Here is a 22184-nt window from a genome sequence, read left to right as displayed (position 1 = left end):
TACTATGGAGAAAGAACGAAAAAATGAATTACGAAAAGTCCGTGAAGATATACAAAAATTTTTAGAAGAAAATTTTAAAAAAGAAAGTATTATTTCAATAGAACAAATGTTAAAGAAATTTCGAATAACTTATGATTCATATATAGAAATTATCCGAAGTGGTTTGTATCGCCCGACAGTTATGTTACGCAGAAATCCAGATGAATGTATGATTAATTCTTATAATCAAGAATTATTGAAACTACATTCCGCAAATATGGATATTCAGTTTATATTAGATATGTACTCATGTGCAAGTTATGTATTGAATTACTTAAACAAACCTATCTCAGGTCTCTCACGACTAATGTATGATGTGACAAATGAAGTTAAGAGAGGAAATTATACGATGAAAGAACAGTTAAGATTAATTGCAAATGCATTTTTAAAAGCAAGTGAATTTGGGTCCCAAGAAGCAGTTTACTATATTTTAGCATTACCTTTGTCAAAGTGTTCAAGAGAAGTTACATTTGTAAATACTAATCTTCCCGAAAATAGAATTCAAGTAGTTAAATCTAAAGAAGATCTTAAGAAATTGCCTTTAAATTCAACAGATATTTATATAAAAGATACATTAGATCATTATATACATCGTCCACATGAGTTAGAAGATACATGTCTTGCATCATTTGTATCTTGGTATAATTATTCTACAAAAGAATATCATAGAAAAAATAAAATTTATAGTGATGATGAAAGTGATGATGATCATTGTATTGACAATTCAATATCTTTAAAACTTATCGATAATTCAGGTTTTGTACGAAAAAGAAGAAAATCTAAAGTTCTTAGATTTATAAATTATGATGAACAAACAGATATCGAAAATTTTACTAGAGAAAATGTAATGTTATTTATACCATGGCGAAATGAAAATATTTTGATTACATCTACTTCTTCATTATTTTTAAAAAATCAAAACTTAATTAAAGAAAGAAGATCGGAATACGTATACAATGAAAATATAGAAAATCTATTGAAAGAAGCTACCCAAAAAATGATTGAATTTGATAATGAAGATAAAACAGATGGAAATACTCCAAAAAATTTAGAAGTTTTTGATGATCCTACTCGTGAAGGTGATATTTCCATAGATATGAATGAAAGTGGAACTGAAAACAGAAATTGTGATGATAAAGATATTCATTATGTATCAATACCGCGATTGGTTACTGAGGAACATTTTATTGATTTAGTTTGCTTTCTTAATGAAAAACAAAGAAAATTTTTATTACACTTATTACATCATTTTAAAACTAAAAAATTATTACCCTTATATCATTGTGTATTAGGTGGTGCTGGCGTTGGAAAATCTCGACTGATTGAAGCAATTTATCAAACTATGCTTCGTTTTTTTAATTTTGAATCTAATAATTTAGAATCTACGAAAGTTTTATTGTGTGCGCCAACAGGAAAAGCAGCATTTGGAATTAAAGGAACAACTTTACACGCAGCTTTTATACTCCCATTGAATCAATGTTAGACAGATCTTGCTCCATTAAGTAGTGGTACTCGAAATACGCTATATTCAAAATTGAAAGATCTTAGTTTAATTATAATTGATGAAATCAGTATGGTAGGTTCAAGGATGATTCAACAAGTTGATAGCCGGTTAAAGCAAATTTTTCAAACTTCGAAACCGTTTGGTGGAATATCGGTAATTGTTTTCGGTGATTTTAATCAATTGGCTCCTGTTGGTGACAGATATGTTTTTCAAGCTCATTCAATGGATCTTTATGGAGATATTATCGGTAATCCTTTATGGAATTTATTTACGAGTTATCAATTAACAGAAATAATGCGGCAAAAGAATGATCTTAAGTTTGCTAAAGCTCTCAATAACTTAGCTGGTGGTACATTATCTGAAAATGATTTTGAGCTTTTTGAATCTAGAATAGTACACAATAACGATGATATACCAGAAGATGCAATCCATTTATTTCGTACTAATGTCGAAGTGGATAATTATAATGAAGAAATTATAATCAAAGATGTTCTTAGAAAAAATATTACGGCAAATGATAAAATTACGGGAAAGTGCTCAGAAGTAATGAAACAAAATTTAATTAATTATTGTAAAACTATAGAAACCAAAAATGCAAAAGGATTGCCTTCTAATCTTTCATTAAGTATTGGTGTTAAATACATGTTGACTATAAATATTGATGTAGAAGATGGGCTTGTTAATGGTGCAGTCGGAATCTTAAAAGGATATGAACTAAATAATGAGAATGAAATTATTAGACTTTGGTTAGATTTTTCCGATGATATAATTGGTAAAAAAAGAAGAAAAGAAATAAACAAAGATGGTCAAGAAAATTGGACTGCCATAGACAAAATAGTGAAAAATATTCAACCTACGAAAAAAATAGTGACAATAATTCGAAAACAATTTCCTTTAGTTCCAGCAGAAGCAATTACAATTTACAAGAGTCAAGGTGGAACATATAATACTGTTGTCGTACATTTAGCTAAAGGAATGAAAAAAAATGAACTTTATGTAGCCTTTAGTCGGTGTACTAAATTAATTGGATTATTTATGATAGGAGATTTGAAAATTCCTTTGCATCAAAATCCATATGATAAAGTACAAATCGAAGTAAAGCGCTTATTGAATAAGAGATTGTCGTTATCATGTTATTTTATTAATAACCTAGAGTCAGAAACAGTTATTTATCAAAATATACAAAGCTTGAGAGAAAAGTCACATTGGTTTGATTTTAATAATTTTATGAAGTTATACAAGCCTTGTATTTTTATAGCGGCAGAAACATGGATAAAAATTGAAGATGATATTACAATACCAGATTATGAAATTATTCATCGTGTAAATGTATCAAAAAGTCGTAAAAGACATGCTTACGGATTAGTAGTATACTGTCGAAAAGACAAAAACTTTTCAATTCATTATAGTTATAATAATGAAGAAAAATTACAATCTTGTTCACTTATAACTGGCGTGTATAATGATATTGCAATTTGTACAGGTTATAAATCTCCATCAACTAATTATTCATCAATAAAAAAGAACATCGAAGAAATGATCAATATCGCAGAAAAAAATTGTAAAAAAATAATTTTTTTGGGTGATTTTAATATAAATTTAAATAGTGAATCATCACATTCGTTCTTCAAATGGTTGAATTCAAGACAACTGCATTCAATGTTAAAAAGAACTGATTCTACAACAAATTCATTAACGACAATCGACATAATTTTTTCCAATTTTCAATTAAATTGTGGTATAACTGAAACAATTTTTGGATATCATAAACAACTTACATGTATTATTAATGAAAAGATGTTAAATGTTGAAGAAAATGATAAAAAGCAGAATGAACATGAACTGACATTAGTTGAAGTAATTAATGAAGGAAAATGGTTAAGAAAGAAACTACTTGATACAAAAGTTGTTGAAGAAAACGATTTCAAAATAATCACTAAAATTCATGAATTTATCAAAGAGAAAATTTTCATTCATAAAAACTTTAAAAGATATAATGATAATAATTCTAAAATTCCAATATCACTTCAAAACAATTTCTTTGCGTTGGATATAAGAAAAAATCAAAATCATAATTCTTTTTATTATGCTATATCAATATTGATAAGCGGTGGAGAGGAATTGATAACATGTTTACGAGTTTTAGAATCTATTCATTTCACTATAAACCACAAGTTTCTGAGAGATATTCCAAATGTACTTTTTCAAAAAATATCTTTCGAAAATATTCTAAGTGAACAATGTGCAGAAACAGGAAATATCGTATTGATATCAGCAATTCTTCAACGTCCAATTAATATTATAACACAATCTAAACTGTCAAGTATAAGAATCGCCCCAGCTGATAATCGTGAAGAATTTTACTTGTATTTAGATTCTAATTCGAAGCATTACATTCCATTAATAATAAACAAATATAAAGAATATGATATTACATCGTTAACGACACCGTTGAAAATTGATTTCTCTAATTTTATTCATTCTCTGGAAAACAGAATTAATGTCCATAAATTATTAGAGACAATCAAATTGAATTTTGTAATAAATAATAAAAAAAATTTACGGTCCAGTACAAAAAAAGTTTTCAATAGAAATATTAAAAATAAAGAGCAAATCATCAAGAATAATCATAGAACTGAAGTAATAAGAATTTTTTGTTTAACTTTGATTAATATTGAAAAAAGTAAAACACTAAAAGAAATTGAATGGTTGTTAGATCAAAATAAAAATTTAATGCATCAACTATCTTCAGAAATTCATGGAAGAGTTGAAAAAAATATGATAGAAAAATTTATTAATCACTCGAACGGTCGCAATTATATGAAGTTTGACCTAAAAGTGAACAACTTATCAACTAAAAGTGCTCAAATTAATCGCATTATGAATGAAAAATTTCAATTAACTGATGTAGCTAAGGATGGCAATTGTCTATTTCGAACATTTGCTGAGTTGGTATTTTATGATCAAGAAAGGTATATTGAAATAAAACTTTTCATTATATATTTTATTACTTGTCATAAATATAAATATGAATCATTAATCAACCACGGTGCTTTTTCTGTTAAAGACAAGAATGGTCTATTAATAATGCGTCCAAAATTAGATGACTTTCTACGAATGATAAATCTCGTGAAGATAAATGGGGAAATGAAGGTTCGATCTACGCTATGAGTGATGCTTTAAATATAATTATAATTGCAATTTCTGTAATGAAGGAAACACATGAAAAAAGTTGCATTCATAAATATTTACCAAGTATCAAATATTCATTAATACCGTTCACGATAATTAATGAAGTTAATTGGCACTTTATAGCAGCTCGTAGAAAATTTGAATCCCCTATATTTGATGAAAAAACATGGCAAGATGTTCGTATAGTTGAAATAAAAGTTGATTCGCATAATATTCACTCAAATGTTAGTGCTACTAACAGTAAACAACAAAACAAAACAAAAAATAATCAACAAAAAAATTCTAATATCTCTCACTTGACCATTGCTCCTACTCAAATTATAGATGGTGGTGTTAATAATCACGATATATCTAAGAGTATTGATGACTCTATTACACAAAAAGCACAACTAATTGCGGGTCAAATACATTGTTGTAAATGTTTAAGTGGAATTATAAATATTATACAAGTCAACCAGAATGTTATTTTAGAAATTTATGACAACATAAAAAATAAATTTGAAATTTATTTGAGAAATTTTAGTCATAAAAAAACCTGGCCTCAAAAAAAAAAGATAGTTGAAGGAAGATTTCCAGACACAATTTTGAATAATTTTTTTCTTGATAACGTTTATGATGACGGAAACTGTTTATTTCGAACATTTGCCGAAATTATTTTAAATGACGAAGAAAGATTTTATGAAATTAAAATTTTTGTCATTCATCAAGTAACAATGAATTTAAGTTTTTATGAAAAAATATGTACAGCAGGAGAAATAGAAGTTAGAACTAGTAATGAAAGTAAAGATATATTGGAAAGTCCTAGTATAGATGATTTTTTAAGAATGGTTGCTGCTAACAAAATTTGGGGTAACGAAGGGACTTTATTTGCAATGAGTCAGGCTTTACAAACTAAAATCATCTTATTTAGTATTGATGGTATTCGTCAAAAACTCGATAATCTTATAACAATAGATCTTGCAACTCTAAATACATATAAAATATTAACAATAATTTGGATGGACGAATCTCATTATCAGATTTGTCGATTTAAAAATAGAATTATCAATTTTACTCAGTATATTGAAGATATTCGTAAAATAAAAGGTTTACGTTTGATTGATTATGATATGAATATCTTACAGCAAAGATGGTTATCATAATAAAATTATATAATAAATTTGTTTATTATTGGATTTGTTATAATTATTTGTCCTTTATCGATTACTTTACGAATTATTTAAGATACTATATTTAATTATGTATTGAGTCAACACAGATTTTTTTTTAAAAATATTAATTAGGGGCCGTTCATAAAATACGTTCGCACTTAGGGGGAGGGGGGGGGTGTTGTCAAGTGTGACCATACATGTTAAGAAGATGGGAAAAAGCGTGACGAAGGGGGGGGGAGGGGGTCCAAAATACCGATATTTTGCGTGACGTAGTTTATGAACGGCCCCTTACTTGCATGTCGTGCAATTACCAAGATCATAAAAAGTTAGAATATGAACATCGTAAATAATTAATTAATAGATTGAAACTTTATGACAATTAACAAATTATTTTAATTTAAATAATAATAGTTGAATGAAAAATTACAAAGTGAAAAAAAGAAAATTTATTAAAATCTGGTGTAAAAAAGAAAAGAAAATAGATACTTGAATAAATAATTACAAGAAAAATATGAAATCTACTAAAAAAAAATATGAAATCTACTAAAAAAAATAAATAAAAAGACATGAATACTAGGGACGGGTGAAGTGGGGCAAAGTTTTTTTGTTTGATCTATTGCATGCCTTAAGTGCGAGCGGAGGTATGATTTACTTTCACCTAAAAATTAAAATCTCGGTTTCGTAAAAGTTTAAACAAATCAATTATGAGTTAGATATAGAATTGAAAATGATTAATTTTAAACGTTTATAATTTTTATAGTGACATTTTTGCTCCCTTCCCTCCTCTCTACGTGGTAAAAGCCTACTGGGGACCCGCCACGTTAAAAAAAGGGCACGCATCTTACTACACAGTACCTCATGGGTGATGTGGAAATCTGTGTAATGAGGAAATCACTGACTAACTAAAGTCTTTAAAGATGGACAGATGATAGATAATATTCGAAAAAAAAACGACTGCAAGAGTAAAATTTCATTAAAATAGATCCCAAAATAGATGTTTTTTGGCCTAGAAATACATGTAAATATGTAAATTGAAGCTTATTTTTTCAGCAATAAGATGCATTTTACAGAATTCAAATATCTCGACGCGTTTAAAAGTTATTTGAAGAAAAAGCGATAAAAATATGGAATTTTCGTATTTTTCAAAATTTAAAAATGCTGTAATTTCTAAACTTATTGACCGATTTGGCTCAAATTTGAACTCGACCTTCATAATCGTCTGTAGAATAAGTATGTAGAGTTTCATTGAGATCAATAGAGAATTGTAGACGTTATCATGCTGACAAGCCCCGCGTTATATCGTATATATATATATATATATATATATATATATATATATAGCATATATATATATATATATATATATATATATATATATATATATATATATATATATATATATATATATATATATACGTACATATATAAATTTTTGAACCATATGTATTTTCTGACTCAGCTCATCGAGTTAGGTCGAAATACACCAAAATTTTTCAAAAGTTGCGTTATGAGGACAATTACAATAGTTAGGTTTTTATGAAATCTACTAAAAACGAACTGTATTTAGTTATGCTATTTTATTCTGCGTAGACAGTTACAAAAAAATTAGTGTGTGTTAAATATGAGATCTTAGAATGAACTAACTTATACAAAAATCTTAGTACAACATTACAACTTAGATTAAGGCGTAAATTAGTCAAGTAAAAAATAAGGAAAGGGAAAACAAGCTTTATTATTGGTGGAAAAGTACGGAAAAATGTAAAGAAGGATATTTTAAGGAACTATTGGCTAATTAGAGGAGTAAAAGGCGGGTGTATATTGTCAAACCTTAGGCGCAAATATAGGGTATGAGGTACTGACATCAGGTAAGGACTTGAAGGGACTAATGATTTATGATGGGCTGCAGACTTGCAGGCGTCTAAGCACAAACTTGGGAAAATATTGTAATTAGAGAGATGTGGGTATTGTAAATATAAAAACTAGCTTAAAAAATAAGGTAATAAAACGTAAGTCCAGGTGCTAGGCTTAAGTTGTAATATTAGGCTTAAGTTGTAAATAATGTAAAGCATGTCAGTCTGTATGCTGAAAAAATGAGAATTATTTTTTAAATACTTAAAATTTCCAAAATACGAATGTCTTGGTTAAAGTATACAAAATACAATAGATGGGAAAAACCTAAACGGATAGTCAATAATACGTCAAAATACAGATGTTGAAACTAGAGATTATTTCGAGTATTTAAAAAATAACCAATTTTATAGCTGTCTGGGTCCTTCAGATAAAGATAACAAAAAAGAGAAAAAACCCAGGCAATTAGTAAATGAACTATGTTAAACATTAATTATATGTAAGAAATTATTAAGCATAAATTAATTAAATTAAATTGAGAATGAACATGCCGGCCGCCTTGAACTAATGAAGTTCAATAAAATAAAAGAAAAAATAAAAATTAATTATTCTAAAGGCAACGGGCAAAGTCTCTTCACGCAGCGCTTGTATACACCGGTGTTGGTCTTCACGTAGACAACTCGTACGACTCCGTCGGCTCCTGGGCAGATTGCGGTGATGCGACCCATTGGCCAAGATAATGGGGGCACGTTGTCTTCTCGAAGCATCACTAATCGACCAACCTGAAGATTTTCTTGCTTGGATAAGTGCGGGTGTTGAATTAGGTTGTTGAGATATTCCTTATTCCAGCGAGTCCAGAAATGCTGCTTTAGTTTTTGAGCGTGTTGCCAAGCAGATAACCTATTCGTTGGTGTATCGATAAAATTGATGTCAGGCAAGCTAGTCATGGGACCACCAATTAGAAAATGACCAGCGGTTAAGGGTAAAAGGTCATTGGGGTCTGAGGACATAGGAGATAAGGGTCTGGAATTTAATATTGCTTCTATCTCAACTACATATGTTTCCAATTGGTCGTATGTTAATATATTATCACCTACAGTGGGTAATAAATGTTTTTTGAATTATTTAACCGCAGCTTCCCAAAGTCCTCCAAAGTAAGGAGCTCTGGGAGGTATAAAATGCCAAGTTATGCGTTCGTCGTTAAGAAATTTTCCGAGAGCAATTTGGTATTCAGAAGAGTTAAAAAATTCTCGAATTTCTCGGCAAGCGCCAACAAAATTGGTACCGTTATTGGAGTGTATTTCCGCGGATTTCCCGCACCTGGCAAAAAAGCGCCTTAAACTCGCAATAAAGGCTTCGCTAGTGAAGTCACAAACTAACTCTAAATGTACGGCCTTGGTGACCATAAATACAAAAACAGCTACATATACTCTGACTTTGTTACGATTACGGAATCGTTTTTCCTTGATAAACAAAGGACCACAAAAATCAATTCCAGTCTTTAAAAATGGACGGCATTGCTCAATTCTGCATTTGGGCAGAAGGCCAGAGCTGTAATCGGCAAGACGCGGCTTTGCGCGAAAACAACGACCGCACTGATGCAATATCTTTCGTACAGTATTTCGACTATTTATGGGCCAATAATTTTGACGAACAGAGTATAGAGTAGCTTGAGCCCCGGCATGCATTAAGCGAGCGTGTTCTTCTCGCACTATTAAAGTAGTGATAAAGTGATTAGAAGGAAGTAGCATGGGATGCTGCTGGTAATTATGCAATGAAGGTAGAGAAAGTTGACCTCCGACACGCATTATACCAAGATCATCTAAATACGGGGATAGTTGAAGCAAGTTGCTATTATCGGGCAAGGATTTTTTCGATTTTAAACAATTCATTTCCTTAAGAAAGCCCGTAGATTGAGTTAATTTTATAATTAGTGTTAGGGAACTCTTGAGTTCTTGAGCAGTCAAGTTACCAGTTATTCGTTGATTTTTGTTTTTTAGGTTATGCAAAAATCTAGTATTATAAGCTACTACACGTTGTAAGGTTCTCATGGAGCTGTATCTGTGTAATATATCGAACTTGTCTAATGTGATTTGCATGCACTGCATAGAATCATTCGAAGGAGATTTAAGCTCGGGGATAGTGATATCTGGTAGTAAGGACCTGGGCCAAGCTTGCTCAGGTGAAGTCAACCAAGAGGGCCCAGTTTGCCACATTGCATTTACGGCGAATTCAGCGGGAAGTTGACCGCGAGATACGAAGTCAGCAGGATTATCTGCAGAGGGTATATGCCACCAGTGACAGTTTACAGTCCTTTTTTGAATTTTTGCGACTCGATTTGATACAAAGGTTTTGAGACGATAAGGTGCGGTATGAATCCAATGCAGAGATATCGTGGAATCGCACCATAAATATGTGTCTCCGATTTGAAGAGTAAATGATTCACGGACTGCATTGTATAAAGTTGATAAGAGAAGTGCACCGCATAGCTCTAAGCGAGGCAGACTCACAGAATTAACTGGTGCGACACGAGATTTGGAGCATATTAATCGTGTATAGACCTTGCCGTTGGGACTAGTAGATCGCAAATAAATACAGGCGCCATATGCCTTTTCACTGGCATCACAGAATCCGTGAATTTGCAGATTACTTGCATTCTCTACTAAAAGGCATCGCGTGAATCTTAATGTCTCCAATACGGGCAATTGTGATTTATATAATTCCCAGGTATTATGAATTTCCTGAGGAACAGATTCATCCCAAGTAATTCCGGATTTCCAGCATAACTGCATCATGATTTTTGCATATACTATAACTGGACCTAGCAAACCTAGCGGATCGAACAATTTAGCACTTTCTAACAAGATTGCCCGCTTGGTTGCCTTGGAATCGGATATTTTTACGGAGTAACATAGAGTGTCACTGGATGGTCTCCAGTGAATTCCCAGTGTTTTACTAGTAGTATCAGAATCGAGAGATTTGCTCATACTTCCTCCACAATTTGAAGCATTATCAGAGAGAGAGGGATGATTAGAGGCCCATTTGCGAAGGTGGAAGCCTCCTTTTGCTAATAAAGCATTTAATTCATTACGAAGAGCCTTTGCTTTAGGTAAAGTTTCAGCTCCCGACAGAAGATCGTCTACGTAAAAATCATTTTGCAATACTACAGAAGCATTGGGATAAGATTCGCGTTCGTCTTTTCCTAATTGCTGTAGGGATTTAATTGCAAGGTATGAACCAGCAGAAGTTCCATAGGTTACGGTATTCGAAGTATAAAATTTGATGGTTTCGTCCCTGCTTTCTCGAAATAGAATTTTTTGATACTTGACATCGTCAGGATGAACAAGTATTTGTCGATACATTTTTTCTATATCAGCAGTAAGGGCGTAAATATGGGATCGATATCGAACTAGAATGACAAAAAGATCGTCTTGTAATTTAGGTCCAACCATTAGGGTATCGTTTAAAGATATTCCTGTCGAAGTTTTGCAAGAGCCATCGAAAACTACTCGGGTTTTCGTGGTAGTGCTATCAGCTTTGATAACAGCATGATGCGGTAAATAGAAACCCGAATAAATATCAGATTCTTGGGAAATTGACATATGTTTAAGTTGTTCATATTCAGTTAGAAAGGTTGAATAATCCTTTAACAACTTGGGATCTTTGTGGTCGAGATTCCAAATAAGAAAAGAGTTTTAGTGCAGTAGAATAGGAATTGCCAAGCAAATGAATCTTTTCATTAAATGGGAGTCTTACTACATATCTACCAGAGGCATCCCTTGTTGTATTAGAAGAAAAATGTTCTTCGCACGCTTTTTCTTCAGGTGAAAGAATTTTAGAGGTTGAAGGCAGTTCTTCAATCTCCCAAAAACGCGTCAAATCAGCTTCAGACGAAGAACCGCGAATTCCCAAATGACAGACAATACGAGAACTAACCGTTTTTTGATTGATCTCTCCCGCAACAATCCAACCAAGTTGTGTTTTTTGGAAAACGGTATCAGGATGATTAATTACGGAAATTTGACCTACGCTCAGGAATTTATAGAATAATTTGACTCCGATGAGCGCGTCAATAGATGAAGGTTTAAAGAATTCTGGATCTGCAAGTGGAATGTTTTTAGGAATATTTAATTGCCTTGGATCCATTGGAATAGTGGGCATTGCGGAGCTGATTTGGGGTACAATGAGAAATTCAGCATTCTTTTGGAATTTATTATGTCGAGATTTTATAATTGCTGAAGTAGAGCTTTTTACAACTGTTGAAGTATCGTCTAATCCAGAAACTGAAACATGAACTGGATTTTTATCGAGATTTAGAAAATTGGCTACGCTTTCACTAATAAAGTGAGCTTGTGATCCAGCGTCTAGGAAGACTCGGCAAGTTTTGACCTTGCCTTGTTTATTTATAATGTCAACCAAAGCAGTAGCAAGTATAGCTTCAGATGAAATTTGGGCTTTCATACTAACACTAGAGCTTGGTGTAATTTGGTTTGACTCATCGGTTTGAGTCTCTGTTGTATTGTTATCATCATTATTATTAGAACCAAAGTGAAGGAGAGTGTGATGCCGCTGGTGGCAAGAGCGACAGTTTCCAGAAGTGCATTGAGTTATGCGATGTCCGTGGCGAAGACAATTTGTACACAAACTGGCCTTCTTGGAAAACTCATATCGCTGGTAAGGGGTTATTTTTAGAAATTCAGGGCATGGATTAATAAAATGATCTCCTTCACAACGAGGACAGCCTGATTTAGCAGTGGCCATGTAAACTTTTTGAGCACGATTATTGTGTAAGGAATTTGTAGCTTTTGTTTTACTAGCAGTATTATTAGATGTTAAACATGGTGTTTGAGTCTTGGTAATGTCTAATCGTGCTTTTCTGTCAAGAAATGAAATGAATTGTTTAAGAGTAGGTCGTTCATACTCATGAGAGTAATCATCCCATCTGTCACGTATTGTCGTCTAATTTACCCCGTAATAGCACAATTAAAAATGAATCCCAATTTTCTGTATTTTGATCAGAAGCCTGAAGGGCCCAAAGATTTTTCTGCAAAAGATCTATAAAGGATCTAATAGTGAATTCTTCATTAATCGACGTTAGATCTATTATATTTTGAACATAAGCAGATCGAATAAGTTTGGGATGATGATAGCGTTCGTGGAGAAGACTCCAGGCAACATTATAGTTATTGGCTACTGAATTGAGCGAAGAAATTACATCAGCTGCTTGTCCCGATAAACAACCCTTTAAATGAATTATTTTCAGATTTTCAGGTATAAGAGGGTTTTTGTTTATGACACAATCAAAACGCTCGCGAAATTCTATCCATTGATCAATTTCGCCGGAAAAATGAGGTAAAGTAATAGGTGGAAAATTAGGATCGTAAAACGGATAGTTTTTTTTGAGGGATCGCTACAGGTAAATTATATGGTGGTGAAGAGAAATTGTTGTTTTGAAATTGCATTTGTCCTGATGTAGATGAAAAATTGTTAGTTTGAGAAAGGTCAGGAATTAGATTGTTGTTCAAAAAAGGTTGTACAGACTTATTTGGAGTAACATAATTGGATGTCGGAGATTCTGATTTTTCATTGTTAGAAGTACCGTTAAAAAGAGTATTTGCATCAGTGGTTTTATCATCAGATGTATTATCATGGAGTGAGGTTTCTGATTTATCATTCTTTAATAAATGTGGAGCGTGAGTTTCTATTAAACTTTGGGCGTTACTCCACACACTCCAATATTTATCTTCAAATTCATTACGGTATTTTTCGTGTTCTTCCAGTGATTCTACAAGTAATTCTAACTCATGCTGAACACTTTAAAAAATAGAGCGATTATTCTCGACTTCGTGGAACCGTTTTGCCAGCTCGGGAATTCCCGTTTCAGGTTTAAATTTATTAAGAATAAAATTTTCAAAACAAGTTACCGAACGCTTAACTGTTCCTTGTTTAGCATTAAGGGCTTTGATTTGGTCGTCAGCCATTTTTAGTGAAATCTTTTAAAATTGTCAATAATAAAACGGTAATAATTTGATCAATTAGGTTAAATGATATATAATTGAGATTATGAGTAATATAGAGAGATGGCAATATTAGGAATGTAGATAATGATGGAATTGGTGGTTTAATGACTTACTCTTACGCTGAATTATTGGGTGTAGTGTATGTTGTTGGTCCGCACTTGGATGAGTACTAAATTTATAATTCTTGATCAATTGTAGATGCTCGAAGATTTATCACGGTGATTTTTTTTCAATTAAAAACGATGCTCCCGCGTTGATTGAAATTAGATGAAATTCTGCTCGATTACAGATTTTATTGCTGGATGCTAGATGATGAATTTGCTTAATTGCAAATGTTAATTAATCGAAGTTGAATGTTTTAATATTTAAAGACAAAACCCGCGCACTTGCAGATTGTAAAGGATTAAGTTTGTGATACTGAATTAATTTTCGAGTATTAGATTATTGAACACAGTGATGTTTTGCACTTAAAACGATACACTCACGTGAAATTAATGATAGATAGGTGACTTATTTGCAAGTATAATAAAATGTTACTGTCAGAATTTGTATTACTTTACAATGTACAAGGATTATTTGTGATACTACCTCTCAATTGAAGCGATGCACTCGAGATAATTTTGGTTTAAAACCGCGCACTTGCAGGTATAATGTGAGTTTTAAGTAAAAAGTTGTATTATTTTACAACTATTCGATGATTGTTTTTGATGATGCTTTTCAAATAAAGCGATGTACTAGCGTAGATTTTGACTCGGAGAAATTGTGTACTTGCAGATAAATTGTGATGATTATCAGAAAAATTGTATTATTTTACAATATTTAGATGATGCTTTTCAATTAAAGCGATGTGATCACGTTGATTGGAATTAAAACCGCGCACTTGCAGATTTTAAGTAATAATTAGGTAAGAAATGATGTATTATTTTATACTATTTAACGATTTTTTGCGATGATGCTTTTCAATTAAAGAGTTGCAATCGCGTTGATTTGAAATAAAGCCGCGCACTTGCAGATTTTAAGTAATAATTAGGTAAGAAATAATGTATTATTTTACACTATTTAACGATTTTTTGCAATGATGCTTTTCAATTAAAGCGTTGCAATCGCGTTGATTTGAAATAAAGCCGCGCACTTGCAGAATTTAAGTAATAATTAGGCAAGAAATAATGTATTATTTTACACTATTTAACGATTTTTTGCGATGATGCTTTTCAATTCAAGCGTTGCAATCGCGTTGATTTGAAATAAAGCCGCGCACTTGCAAGTTTATTTTAATTTAATTTGGATATTGAATTACTTTTCAAATCTCCGGCTTTGAGGACCAATGATTTGAGCTACAATTATTTTATTATAGCTTAGTTTTGAAGTAAAACTATTAAATTTGAGAAGCCTGTTTGCATGCACGAATAAAAACGAACTGTATTTAGTTATGCTGTTTTATTCTGCGTAGACAGTTACAAAAAAATTAGTGTGTGTTAAATATGAGATCTTAGAATGAACTAACTTATACAAAAATCTTAGTACAACATTACAACTTAGATTAAGGCGTAAATTAGTCAAGTAAAAAATAAGGAAAGGGAAAACAAGCTTTATTATTGGTGGAAAAGTACGGAAAAATGTAAAGAAGGATATTTTAAGGAACTATTGGCTAATTAGAGGAGTAGAAGGCGGGTGTATATTGTCAAACCTTAGGCGCAAAGATAGGGTATGAGGTACTGACATCAGGTAAGGACTTGAAGGGACTAATGATTTATGATGGGCTGCAGACTTGCAGGCGTCTAAGCAAAAACTTGGGAAAATATTGTAATTAGAGAGATGTGGGTATTGTAAATATGAAAACTAGCTTAAAAAATAAGGTAATAAAACGTAAGTCCAGGTGCTAGGCTTAAGTTGTAATATTAGGCTTAGGTTGTAAATAATGTAAAGCATGTCAGTCTGTATGCTGAAAAAATGAGGATTATTTTTTAAATACTTAAAATTTCCAAAATACGAATGTCTTGGTTAAAGTATACAAAATACAATAGATGGGAAAAACCTAAACGGATAGTAAATAATACGTCAAAATACAGATGTTGAAACTAGAGATTATTTCGAGTATTTAAAAAATAACCAATTTTATAGCTGTCTGGGTCCTTCAGATAAAGATAACAAAAAAGAGGAAAAACCCAGGCAATTAGTAAATGAACTATGTTAAACATTAATTATATGTAAGAAATTATTAAGCATAAATTAATTAAATTAAATTGAGAATGAACATCATTCTAAAATAAAAACTCCTGATAGTGTTGATAAATTCATCTCTGCAGAAATTCCAAATCCTGATGACAATCCCATATTGCATGAAATTGTTACTAGAAATATGCTTCATGGACCTTGTGGCGATTGGTGCCTGATTGATGGAATTTGTTCCAAAAGATTTCTGAAAGATTTTCGCAATGAAACAACAATGGATGATAATGGATACTCTTCTTATCGTAGACGAGATGAAGGAATAACAATCTCTAGAAATAATTCTGTTTTTGATAATCGTTAAGTTGTTCCGTACAATCCTACACTTATAAAAATTTTTGATTGTCATATTAACGTAGAAGTTGTTTGCTCGGTAACAGCAGTCAAATATTTATTTAAATACGTTTACAAAGGTCATGATAAAGCTGGTGTTACAATTTCAGGTAATATACCATCTGGACTGGATCCACAAGAACAAACGACTCTTGAAACAATAAGTAATCCAAACAACAATGTTATAAATCCTGACGAAGTTAAAAATTTTGTTGATGCTCGATATGTTGGTCCAGTTGAAGCTGCTTGGCGAATTTTTTCTAAAAAATTACAAGATAAAAGTCACTCCATTGTTCGTTTACCAGTACATTTACCTAATCAACAAAGTATCACTATCAATGATGATTGTAATGAACAAGATCTTCTGGCAGCTTTGCAAAGGCAATCGATGTTAATCGATTATTTTTCTTTAAATGTAAGGGATCCATCCGCACGCCAATACATATATAGCGACATTCCACGATATTACGTATTTAAAAAAGATGATGAAACTAAAATGTCTGCTTGGCAAACAAGAAAAAAAAATTTTAACTTATCGGTCGTATGTATTCAGTAAGTCCTTCTCAAATCGAATTATTTCATCTTAGATTATTATTGATTAACATTAAAGTTGCTAAAAGCTTTGAAGATTTGAGAACGGTGAATGGGATAATCTATAAAACTTATATGTCTGCATGTTTAGCTGCTGGGTTAATTGAAGATAATCAAGAATGGAGACGAACGTTACATGAAGTAGTAACTTGGATGATGCCACGACAATTAAGATGATTATTTGCTCGCATACTAATTCATTGTCAACCTACTGATCCAGAAACTTTGTGGAATGAAGTTAAAGAAGCAAAGTCCGAAGACTTTAACAGACAGGTGGGAGTTGAACGAGGACAGAAAAAGGCTTACGCATACATTAATAATATGATTGAACGAGAAGGATGTAGTTTTTCTTCATTTCCCGGTATGCCACCAGTTGAAAATGATTTATGTGATAATGAATCGGTACAAATTTTGACCCAAGACTTATCGCAATCATATTATAATAAATTGAATATTAATCAAAAAGAAATTGTAGATTTTGTTCTGAATCCTGTAGAAAATAACGCAATCAATCTGCCGAATTGTATTTATATAGATAGACCAGGTGGTTCGGGTAAGACATTTGTTTACACAACTTTATGTCATTTATTAACGAATAAAAATAAGATTGTTTGTACAATGGCCTATACGGGTATTGCTGCAACTCTTTTACCCAATGGAAAAACTGTTCACAGGACTTTTGGATTACCTGTACCCATGTTTTCAGATTCTTCTTCTCATATCAAGCCTAACTCTCAACAAGGAAAATATCTCAGAACCGTAGGTGTATTTATTTGGGACGAAGCTCCAATGTCTCCTAGATATTCTTTAGAAATAATAGATCGAACTTTGCGGCACATTAACAATAATAATCTTCCTTTTGGTGGAATGTTAATTATTTTAGGTGGTGATTTTCGTCAATTGCTTCCAGTTCAACTTCATGCTACTAGAACTGAAAGGATTGATCTTTCTATAAAATTTAGTCCATTGTGGAAAAACTTCCATAAGTTTTCATTAACACAAAATATGCGTGCACTTCCAGAAGAGATAGAATTCGTTTGGTTTTTATTAAATCTTGGTAGTGGAACTCTCAACAATTTAGATGATATAATGGATCTTCCTGATGAGTGTTTTACTTCAAATAACAATGATATTGTAGAAAACGTATATGGTAGAATAATTAAAGGCAAACGTTATAATGAACTCACAACAACAGTAATTCTGTCAGCTAGAAATATTGATGTCGATTTTATAAATACCCAGGTTGTTGAACTTTTAGATTTTTCTACAGAACATATTTACATCGGTGTTGACAGTACTGAAAATTGTGACAATGAGAACATTGATGACGCTATTCTGCCTGAATATTTGAACACTTTAAATCCACCTAATTTTCCACTCTATGAACTTAAATTACGACAATACTCGATAGTAATGCTAATCAGAAATATGAATTTTAGCGAAGGACTTTGTGATGGTACAATACTGATTATTTTGGAATTGGGAGTTCATGTTTTGAAATGCGAAATTCTAACTGGTGACAAAACTGGAGAAATTGTTTTTATCAATCGAGTAACATTGTATTGCGAAAATGTATATCCTTTTATTTTTAAAAGACGACAATTCCCAATTACGATAGCTTTTTGTATGACTATTAACAAAGCTCAAGGTCAAACTTTTGACAAAATTGGAATTGATCTTACCAAAGACGTTTTTAATCACGGCTAACTTTACGTTGCATTCTCGCGAGTACGATCTTGGTCAGCATTACAAGTGTATTTTGCTCGCGAAAAAGTAGATAAAATCGTTAAAAATATAGTTTACAAAGAAATACTTTTGTAATAAAATATAATTTAAGTATGTTATGAGAATGAATTCAATAGGACATAATAAAAACGCCCATATTTATATAAACATACGTTGATCGCAACTAATATTTTCAAAATAACTAATGAACTTAAATAAACTGATATTTGAATAAAATAACGTTAATGAAATGATTGAAAATACATAGATAAGTGTGGAATATACAGACATTTAAACATTTATGTAATAAAAGATAAATATATATAAACATATATAATGATATATGTCTATTTACTCTGGTAAATGCACACTTATTGTTTATACTTTTAAATTTTGAAATCATAACTAACTTGAATATATTAATGATACTAAAGCAAATTATATAAAATATAAAGACACATTTGAACATTTATACGAATCCATATTAACTCCGGGTGCTCCGGTTCATCTTTTCTTCGTGCCATCGCCTCTCTATCTATTAGAAAAATATTAATGCAATAAAATACATAATACTTATGTAGATAAAGTGAGTATTTTTATGTTTAGCAATGAACATACATTTATCACATCATTTAAAAACTACTGACAAACGCAAAAACGCCGTAATTAAAATAAAAATTCATAACTAAAATATATATTAAATGCAGAAACGCCATAACATCTATGTGAACTCGTGTTAATTCTAGGGATCTCGCTGTTGCTTTCCTTCTTTCCAATTCAACTTTAAAAACATTCGTGCAATTAAATGTAAATAAGTTCATACGAAAATTATTGATTATGTTTGTGCATAATAGCTAACACGCATTTATCACGTATAATTACAAATATTCAAAATCATAATGAACTTGAATACATTAATACTCCAATAAAAAATTTGTAAAGCAAATGGTACAAAATATACGGGCATTTAAACATTTATGTGAAAAATCATAAATATATTTATACTTATATATTGATGTGTCTGTTTGCACTAATAAATGCACGCTTGTTGTTCATAATTTTGCATTTTCAAAATCATAATTAACTCAAATATATTATTGATACTAAAGTAAATGACTGACATGAAATGATATAAAATATAAAGATACATTCGAACATTTATGCAAATCTGTGTTAATTCTGAGTGTCCCGGTTCTGCTTTTCTTCTTGCCTTCGCCTCTTTATCTATTAAAAAAATATTAATATAATAGAATACGTCATACTTATATACACAAAGTGTGTATGTTTATGTCTAACAATGAGCATAAATTTATCACATCATTTAAAAACTACCGACAAAATAACTAAAATATATTAAATGCAAAAACGCCATAACATATATGCGAACCCGTGTTGATTCTAGGGATCTCACTATCGCTTTCCGTCCTGCCGATTCAACCTTAAAAACATTTGTGCAATAAAATGTAAATAAGTTCAAACGAAAATTATTGATTATGTCTGTGCATAATAGCTAACGCGCACTTATCACGTCTAATTACAAATATTCAAAATCATAATGATACAAAATATTCGGACATTTAAACGTTTATGTTATAAAACATAAATATATTTATACTTATATATTGATATATGTCTATTTGCGCTGGTGAAATGCACACTTATTGTTAATAATTTTACATTTTCAAAATCATAATTAATAAATATTATAAACATAAATAATATTATAAAAATACATAAAATCCATATGCATATTAGTATAATCTACGAATATACATGAATTTCGCGCGATATTTTGATTCAAAAATATATATACTTAATAAAACGAATATATAAATCAAGGAAATTTTTATTGCCTATTACTATCAACTTAAAGTCGTACAATATTTAAACTGGTAAGGCATAATGTCAAATGCGCAAACTATTGTACAACGAATTTCATATGCTACTCTTACTTATTTTCAAGCAAAAGTATCTTAATCTGCACTTCGCATTCGAATCTAATTAAGACTATATTTAAATTTAAACAAATATTTTGCATTGCCAATTCGCTAATTTTTATATAAAATATCCGTCGTATGCAATATAATACTTAGTAAAATAATGCTATGAAATAGGTCCTATCTTAAATCTAATTGTTTTATAGTACTAACTTTTTCAAAGTAAATTTGGATATATTCAGACGTTTATGTGACGTCTTTTGCCTTTTTATATTTTAAAAGATCTTCCAATTAGTAATAATATACCTATAGTGCCGAGTATATTCTCCAAAGGATCTCATTGCTCAAACACTCATCTGTGGCATTCTCCCATCAACAATAGTGTCTCCAGTATTTTCAACTGCAAAATATTGGCATATATCTGCAAAGTTAATTTTATTAAATACATAAGAATCAAAGAAAGTTTATAAAATTGACATATTTTATTTAAAATTTTGTCTTTTTAAGATTATATAAAGTATTGTAGTTTAATTAAAAAATTTATGAATACTACCACTACTCTACATTCATTTTTATCGACAGTCTAACTTCAATAATAATAGATTCCAATAATAACTTACCACTACCACTACAAATACAGACTACACCACCGAAAACAAGAGTAGGATTTGAGGCATAGGGAAGAATGTGAATACGAAGACGATAGTCATTTCGGACAAGAACCCCGCTTCCAATACGAATCCCTTTTGAAAACCTGATTCAGAAACGCATTTTTTTAGGGACATCCAATTTTTCTACGAAACTTACCAACTTACTAGAAAATAAAAGATGGCTTTTTTACCAAAATTTTTTTTTTTATATATGTTTGCAAATAAAATTTTATACTTTCACATTATCGTCGCTGCGAATTCTATTTCAATTTCTTAGGATTGTATGAATATTATTTCCACGCTTCGATTCATTTTCTTAGCTTTTTTTTCTTGTTGAGTTTACAAACGACGGTCAATATATATTATTTTATTATAAGTATTATTACTTTTGTAACCACAATTGTTTATAACCACAATTGTGACGTGCCGGTAATACATCTGTAAGACGAGCACATATTATAGACGTAAGTTACACTATAGTAGTCAATTTTCTGTCGAAATGTACGATTTTCACTTCAATATATATACCCACTGAATTTGCGTTGAAACGTCACCTTAACGTTTATTTTATCACTGAAGAACAAGGCAACGCTATTAAACCCAAACCAATAATTTTAATATCACTTTATTAATTACAAATTAAAAAAAAAACAAATATCAATAAAAAATAATGAACTTTAGTAATTAAAAACAGCTGATTAACGCCTTTTAAATCGTACCAAAAAATTCGTATTTATGAAAATTATATTTCAAAAACTAATAGAACATATTGTGTAGTAAACGGCCTTTACAATTTGCTATTATAGTTGTTGTAGTAAATTTATTATAAATATTGTTTCTAAATTATCATACATGTTTTACAACTTGCAAATTGTCGTACAATCCTTATAATAATTTTCCAGATAATATATCATGTTTCACTGTACATACATATGATTACATTTGTCAAAAATGTATGCGATCTA

The 22184-nt window shown here is 30.9% G+C and overlaps 2 protein-coding genes across 2 annotated transcripts; one reads left to right on the top strand and one right to left on the bottom strand.

Annotated features, from left to right (window-relative positions):
• Nucleotides 1-8855: 8855 nt before the first annotated feature.
• Nucleotides 8856-11336, bottom strand: LOC123270116. The gene has a single exon (XM_044736054.1). It carries the CDS (start codon nucleotides 11334-11336, stop codon nucleotides 8856-8858), a length of 2481 nt encoding a protein of 826 aa, XP_044591989.1.
• Nucleotides 11337-16113: 4777 nt separating this feature from the next.
• On the top strand, nucleotides 16114-18614 carry LOC123270115 (ATP-dependent DNA helicase pif1-like). The gene is made up of 3 exons (XM_044736052.1): nucleotides 16114-16282; nucleotides 16343-16642; nucleotides 17128-18614. Exons 1-3 carry the CDS (start codon nucleotides 16114-16116, stop codon nucleotides 18612-18614), a joined length of 1956 nt encoding a protein of 651 aa, XP_044591987.1.
• The last annotated feature ends 3570 nt before the right edge of the window (nucleotides 18615-22184 follow it).

The sequence above is a fragment of the Cotesia glomerata genome, linkage group LG8, assembly GCF_020080835.1.
Source record: "Cotesia glomerata isolate CgM1 linkage group LG8, MPM_Cglom_v2.3, whole genome shotgun sequence".
Classification (NCBI taxonomy): domain Eukaryota; kingdom Metazoa; phylum Arthropoda; class Insecta; order Hymenoptera; family Braconidae; genus Cotesia; species Cotesia glomerata.
The sequence above is the reverse complement of the archived record's forward strand: the minus strand, read 5'-3'. Positions and strand labels throughout refer to the sequence as shown.

What these genes read in the sequence shown, in the direction of transcription:
- LOC123270116 (XM_044736054.1), bottom strand. Translation starts at nt 11,336, where the DNA reads ATGTCAATTTCCCAAGAATCTGATATTTATTCGGGTTTCTATTTACCG.
- LOC123270115 (XM_044736052.1), top strand. Translation starts at nt 16,114, where the DNA reads ATGCTTCATGGACCTTGTGGCGATTGGTGCCTGATTGATGGAATTTGT. An exon ending in TAATTCTGTTTTTGATAATC is followed by an intron (nt 16,283 to 16,342) that starts GTTAAGTTGTTC and finishes ATATTAACGTAG; the next exon opens with AAGTTGTTTGCTCGGTAACA. An exon ending in ACATTTACCTAATCAACAAA is followed by an intron (nt 16,643 to 17,127) that starts GTATCACTATCA and finishes CTACTGATCCAG; the next exon opens with AAACTTTGTGGAATGAAGTT.